The following is a 7,689-nucleotide window of genomic DNA, read 5'->3' on the forward strand; positions in this document are numbered from 1 at the left end:
GTAAATTGCCCAGAATAATTCCACAGCACTTTCACATCTTCAGTAAAGCATGTTGGAGTATGCTGTAAGACAGGGACTATCTTTAATCTTTCTGCAGCAGTCTGTACCACTGTCACGTACATAATATGTGCTCTGTAAATATTTGTGGGATGAATAATCAAAAGTGAGTAGTGGAAGACAGGAATGGGTCTCATCTTAAATAGTATCACACACAGGTCCCCAGCTCATCCGAGAGGACCAATCTCTTTTAAGACTACAAGGTATCCATAGGTGCCACTTTGCTTTTGGCATTAAGATGATCTCTTCCCATTTTGAGAAAGTGAAATGTAATATTTGTCTTTAAATTTTAGTGTTAATTCATCCTCATAGAATTTCAATCCTTTCGGAAAGCCCTAGTCGTTTCTTTAGTTTCCTCATGGCTGATTTCATTTCCTGATTTCTCAGGGTATAGATCAGAGGAATGAGCAAAGGAGAGATGACAGTGAAGGTGACAGAAATGGCGGTATCTGTGGGGAGCGCAGTGAAGGGCCGGGCATAGACATAGATGCAGGGCATGAAGTGCAGGGTGACCACAGTGATGTGTGAGGTGCAGGTGGAAATGGCTTTCCTTCTGCCCTCTCCAGTATGAGATCTTATCATCATCAAGATGACTGTGTAAGATACGAGGAGAAAGATGAATATAAACCAACTGATTAATTCATTATTGGAAATAATCAGGAGCTCCAGAGTGAAGGTGTCAGTGCAGGCGAGTTTGAGCACCCAGGGGACATCGCAGTAGAAAGTCTCAAGAACATTGGGTCCACAGAAGGGGAGGCACAGCAATAGAGAAATTTGCACGATGGAGTGGACAAAGCCCCCCATCCAGGAGGCCACAACCAGGCTAGTACATAGTCCCGTAATCATGATGGTCGTATAATGGAGGAGTTTTGAGATGGCTATGTAGCGATCAAATGCCATCACAGAGAGAGAAAAAGCATCTGCTCCTCCAAGAAGGTGGAAGAAGAACATTTGAGTGATGCAGCCATTGAAGCAGATGGTTTTTCTCTCTGATAGAAGATCAGCTAGGATCTTAGGAGCTGTGATGGAGGAAAAGCAGATGTCAAGAACAGATAGATTGCGGAGCAGGAAGTACATGGGAGTGTGAAGGTGAGATTCCCAGGTAACTGTAACCATGATGAGGAGGTTTCCCATCAGAGTTGTCACATACACCAAAAACAGGAAGACAAATAAGACCGAGCTCAGCTCTTGAGGCTGGGTAATTCCCAGGAAAATAAATTCTTTCACTCTTGTGTAATTTCCCTGATCCATTGGGTCACAGATGGTTTTTCAATTATATCTCTGGAAGATATGACAGTGCAGTTAAAGAGGGGGCTATGAAATCTACTGTCATCTTTTCTATCACCTGAGTTTTGGTTTTCTCCTGGGGTGGAAGTTCTTTTCCTATGCATGCACGGTGCCTAAAATTCCATATGCCGCCATTAGGTGAAAGATGACCCAAGTTTTTGACTCAGTCAATCACACAGGCATGTTCTATCACTGCGGCCACTGAAACACAGGTGACTGGTCCACGAACCTATTCAATTGTACTTTTACTATAAAATATGACACAAAATAATAAATAATAAGCATATATTTGATGACATGAAGAATTTTTCTTCACGAAAGACACCATTCTGAAAATTAAAAGAAAAGCCGCAAATGGGAGGATATTTACCATACACGGAGTTGAGAAGAGATTCACACTAAAAATATACACAAAGCTTCTACAAATCAGTCGTAAAAGATAGATGACCAAACCAGAAAATGGCAAAAGGCCACAACTTTACAAAAGAGGATATTCAAATCCTTATTCAACTTCATTAACTATCAAGGAAATGCAAATTAAAATTACAGCAAGAAACTACGGTCCACACACGAAAATGGCTCAATCGAAAAAGATGAAAAATATCAAGTTATGGTGAAGATGTGGAACAACTGGAACTCTCATACACTGCTGGTGGGTGTGTAAATTGCCATAACATTTTGCTGTTTGGTTATATCTGATAATGCAATATATGTATATGTATATCTATATCTATCTAATCATCCATCCACCTTATGAGGAATATGTATATATATTGTTTGTTCACTTGTATGTATTGATTGTTCTTAGGATAGATATGCATATTTATATATTTATTTATTTGTATATTTTTATCCTTCCTAAGAACAATCTATTTGACTACTAGGAAGTACATATATATTATTTTCACCAAAAGAGATGTCCTAGAATATTCATAGCAGCACTCTTTATACTTGCTCAATCTGGAAAACGACACAAATGACCATCAACATTAGAAAAGATCAATAAATTGTTAAATTCACTCAATACAATTCAGCAATGGGAATGACCTACATACGCTACATGAAACAATATAAATGAACTTCACAAACATAATGTTGAGTCAAATCATCCAGGCACAAAAAAGCGCGCAATCTCTTATTTTTTCATGTAAAGAACAAAAAATATACAAACCTAAAGAGAATATGAGGGAGGCTTTTGAGGTGCTCATAATGTTCTGTTTCTTGATCTGGGTGCTTGTTATAAAGATATAACCAGCTTGTGTGAAAATTCATTGAGCTGTACACTTATGTGCACTTTTCTGCATGTATATACATCATCCTTCAGTAGAATGTTAAAATAATTAACATGGTGATTACAACATTTTAATCTCACGTCTAATGAATGCCTGTCACTTAAAGTGACATTTAATTGACCGCTCACTTCATAACGGTTACTGTTATAGTTATATAGTTACAGCCTTTATCAGCTACAACCTGGGAGTTACCTTTTTACCTTTCTCTCGCCTACAGACTTAGGTCCTCCCATTTCTTGTGTTATGCAGGCTGCCTCACTATCCATATGTAGTTCTTTTTCAGATTCTGGTTATAATTTTTCTAATTTTTTTCATTTTGCTCTTTAAGTCTTAGAAAAAATACTTAAAATACTATGTCTCTTCAAGCATCATTCTCCTTCTTGCTGACACAGAAGAATAAGATAGGAGCCTCTTTCCCCTTCCATTGTCATCAATTCATATTCGTCTCATTCTCCTCCTCTTTGGTGTTTATGTCAACAACACAGAGTGGTAAGAATAGGTGTTGAGAATAATGATTTATGTCTCCAGAATCTCCAAGTAAGAATTCCTCACACTATACTTAACATGGCTTGAAAGTGGAGAAATCAGCCCAAAAGGAGTCTTCAGTTAATCTGGAACGTAGAAACATATTTTAATTAATGACAGCAGCCCACTCTAGCATCTTTCTTTTAGATATTGGAATGATAAGTCCATAGTTTTCAAGTCTTCTGCTCAGGAAACCCTGTGACAATCCTAATAGCTTCCTGTGTCACCTGTCCTCTCCTTCCCTCCTTTCTTTCTCTCTCCTGTTTTTCTTTACTTTTTCTATTTTCTTTCCTTCTTTATTTCCTTCCTCTATACACTATTTCCGTGACTGTATTAGGGTTCACCAGAGAGAAAGAACCAACAGGATAGATATAAGTATATATCCCAATATATACATAAAGGAAAATTATTATGAAGAATTGGTTCATGTGATTACAGAAGGCAAGAAGTCCCATGATCTGCCATCTGCAAGCTGGAGACCTAGGAAAGCTGGTGGTGTAATTCAGTGCTAGTTTGATGGTCTGAGAACCAAGGAAGCCAAAGGTGTAAAACCAAGTCCCAGGGCGGGAGCAGATGAGATAAGATGTCCCAGCTCAAGCAGTGAGGCAGGAAGAAGGGGTGAATTTCTCCTTTTCCACATTTTGTTCTATTCTGGCCCTCAATGGATTGGATGACGCCCACCTTTTTTGAGTAGGCAATTCATTCACTTTACTGAATCCACGGATTCAAATGCTAATCTCATCTGGAAACACTCTCACAGACAGATCCAGAAACAATGTTTAATTGGGCGCAGCTGTGGCCTGTCAAGCTGACACGTAAAATTAACCAACAACGACATTGAGATGGTCTTTTTGAGGGAAAGATGACTCAAACATATATCCTTTATTTAGGAAGTTTATTCTTAAGACAATAAGAGTGTTGTCAGTTGTGGAGCCAGCAGAAAGAAAGGTGAGCAGGTACAAAATCATGGGGATGAATATGAAAATAGTCCCATTTGGGCATATAATATTTTAAACCTGATCCAGGAGGTCTGCAGAACAGTATCATGTCCCAAACTTGCATTTTGTATACACATGTGTGGATCATCTTAAGCGTTTGGGCAATTTGGGTTTTACCACTCCTGTTTAGTGTGACCTTGGGCAAATCACTCAATAACTGTACCAAACTTGTGAGAAATACACGTGAGGTTCACAGGACATGGCATAAGGTCAGTTCTCAGCCTGCACCATTATAATTTATCTACAACATGAGGATAATGAGACCTACCTCCCACACAGGGTGCTTCTAAGGAGTAGGTGTGATTGTATGTCTGTTGTGGAAACTGGAAGCAGCTGAGGAATCTGATTTTGCCAATCTCATCAGCCCCAGGTGAGGGCTTCTTTCCTTACACACGCCAGGTTCATCTGTGGGGGCTTGTCGGAGAGTGGCTCATCTTGCTGTTGACCCTGTGGTTCAAAGCCCTCTTTGCAACACTTTGGAGTAAGTGGGAAATGTTCTCTCTCCTCTGGGATCTTTTTCGTTTTTGTTTAGGGATTTGAGCCGAGATATACGTTCAAAAAAAATCAGAATATTGTATTACACACCTGCTGATAAACATAAATCAATTTTTTTATTGATGTTTTAATGGTTTCTAACATTGTGAAATTTTGGGTTGTACATTTTTGTTTGTCCATCACCACATATATGACTCCCTTCACCCCTTGTGCCCACCCCCCACCCCCACTGCCCGGGTAACCACAGTCCAGTTTTCTCTGTCCATGTGTTGGTTTATATTCCACATATGAGTGAGATCATACAGTGTTTGTCTTTCTGGCTTATTTCACTTAACATAATATGCTCCAGGCCCATCCATGTTGTTGTAAATGGGACGATTTTGTCTTTTTTTATGACTGAGTAGTATTCCATTGTATATCTATACCACATTTTCTTAATCCAATCGTCAGTCGAGGGACACTTAGGTTGCTTCCACTTCTTGGCTATGGTGAATAATGCTGCAATGAAGATAGGGGTGCATAAGCCTCTTTGGATTGTTGATTTCAGGTGCGTTGGATAGATTCCCAGTAGTGGGATGGCTGGATCATAGGGCATCTCTATTTTTAATTCTTTGAGGAATCTCCATACCGTTTTCCATAGAGGCTGCACCAATTTGCATTCCCACCAGCTGTGTATGAGGGTTCCTGTTTCTCCACATCCTCTCCAACATTTGTTGTTTTTTGTCTTGGTGATTATAGCCATTCTAACGGGCGTGAGGTGGTATCTTAGTGTTGTTTTGATTTGCATTTCCCTGATGATTAGTGATGTTGAGCATCTTTTCATGTGCCTATTGGCCATCTGTATATCTTCCTTGGAGAAGTGTCTGTTCATTTCCTCTGCCCATTTTTTGATCAGGTTGTTTGTTTTTTTGTTGTTCAATTGTGTGAGTTCTTTATATATTATGGAGATCAACCTCTTGTCAGATGTATGTTTTGCAAATATTCTCTCCCAGCTGGTTGGTTGTTTGTTCATCTTGATTCTGGTTTCATTTGTCTTATAAAAGCTCTTTAATCTGATAAAGTCCCACTTGTTTATTTTTTCTTTAGTTTCCCTAGTCTGGGTAGGCATGTCATCCGAAAAGATTCCTTTAAAACCAATGTCAAATAGTGTGTTGCCTATATTTTCTTCTAGGAGTTTTATAGTTTCAGGTCTCACCTTCAGGTCTTTGATCCATTTTGAGTTAATTTTTGTGAATGGCGATAGCACATGGTCCACTTTCATTCTTTTGCATGTGGCTGTCCAGTTTTCCCAACACCATTTATTGAAGAGACTTTCCTTTCTCCATTGCATGTTCTTAGCACTTTTGTCGAAAATTAGCTGTCCATATATGTGTGGTTTTATTTCTGGGCTTTCAATTCTGTTCCATTGATCTGTGTGTCTGTTTTTGTACCAGTACCATGCTGTTTTGATTACTATTGCTTTGTAGTATGTTTTGAAGTCAGGAATTGTGATGCCTCCTGCTTTGTTCTTTTTCTTTAGGACATAAATCAATTTTTTAATGTTTAAATACAGGTGTTTATATATAAGCCTTTACAGAGAGAAAGAAAATTATAACCCTCAATTACAAATTGAGTCATCTGGACATCAGGCCCCAAGGGGGTCCATGCAATTTCAAGGTCTCAGCATTATGAAAATGTTGGCAGAATAATGGAGCTCTGCTTTGCTGATTTTTTTGCTTGCTTTTAGAAAACAATTATGGAGCACTTCTTATGCCAACTGCTTCATTTTATCTCTTCAAAAACCTATCATATCGAGGTGAAATTGATACTACTCTTCTGGTTTTATAGATGAGGAAACCGAGACACAGAAAGGTAAAGTATTCTCCTCAAGGTCTCACAGCTGGTAGAGCCATGTCTTAATCCAAGATTTGTCTTATTCCAAAGACTTATGCTCTTAAATACTGTAACTGTACTTCTTCCCAGTGTTGATTAGCCCTTCCCAGAACATCCTGCAAAGAAAAAGGCTCTGGAAAATCTTATGCACATCAAGTGAAAATAGTATGTGGGTAAGAAGCCTGCAAAAGGTGAGTTAGACGTATGACTGAGAGTGACTTAGCATGAGATTATGTCAGAAGTGACTTTGAAAAAAACAACAACAGAGATTTAAAGAGCAGACTTTGTAGTGTTTACAAGTACCTCCAACAACAACCTGTATCAACTACGTAGTGCTCCAAAGGCAAGGTGCAGAAATGAGTTCTGAGTAACACTACCTCAAACAGGAACTCTTGAAAATAATGGATCTGGTGGGTTTCTATAGATGCTGTCTTTTCACAAAGAGTGGGAAGGATACTTTGAAAGTATAGGATTATGCACAGTGCATTGAAACTCATGCACCATGGGGGGCAGGGAACGGATAAAGAAAGAAAATTCTATGTGTTTTTGCAAGGTCAAAATAAGGATCACGAGGATTTCTTAGAAATCACCACAAAGGGGACCATCTTCTGGAAACAAGCTTATGAAGCATCTTGGAAAGATCCTGCCAACTGAGTGTTATCCTCATACCCCAGCTTCCCACTGAGCGCATGCAGTTCCTTTTTCTCTTTCCTGATATGGAAAAGCTTCTACTCTTGATTGAATCCCTAAAAGTTTTAGGAACGTTATTCATGTTCAGTAGTACATGATGGCACAGATAAGCTAGGCTAATGCTTTAATAAACACCTTACCTAAAGCCCCCAAACTTCCATTCCCAGCCAAGAAGCAAAGCTGTCCAGGCTGCATATACAGAAATCAGAAATTGCTATTTGAGTGCAAGTTTCCTAGGGGAATCACCCTCTTCGGAGCTGGGGATATAAGCACCTTCTCCACTGCCATCAAAACACTTTCAATCTCAACATCCTGCCAAGTAGAATACATCCCATCCCCTGGAGCCAACTGACCTTCCTCCAGTATTTCACAAGCCACACTTCCTCTCTTCCTAGTCGTGAAAAACTACCACTTTTCTTTGCTTCTTCAAGAGTTTTGGTTTCAATAGGAACATTCCATACAATTTCAGCATT

The 7,689-nt window shown here is 39.1% G+C and overlaps 1 protein-coding gene across 1 annotated transcript; it reads right to left on the reverse strand.

Moving 5' to 3' along the window:
• Positions 1-363: 363 nt before the first annotated feature.
• Positions 364-1,308, reverse strand: LOC131395307 (olfactory receptor 4D9-like). Its single transcript, XM_058527236.1, has one exon. It carries the CDS (start codon positions 1,306-1,308, stop codon positions 364-366), a length of 945 nt encoding a protein of 314 aa, XP_058383219.1.
• Between the last annotated feature and the right edge of the window lie 6,381 nt (positions 1,309-7,689).

Source organism: Diceros bicornis, chromosome 31 (genome assembly GCF_020826845.1).
Source record: "Diceros bicornis minor isolate mBicDic1 chromosome 31, mDicBic1.mat.cur, whole genome shotgun sequence".
Lineage (NCBI taxonomy): Eukaryota > Metazoa > Chordata > Mammalia > Perissodactyla > Rhinocerotidae > Diceros > Diceros bicornis.

Bases quoted from the DNA above. Each gene is read 5' to 3' on its own strand.
- LOC131395307 (XM_058527236.1), bottom strand. From the start codon at position 1,308: ATGGATCAGGGAAATTACACAAGAGTGAAAGAATTTATTTTCCTGGGA.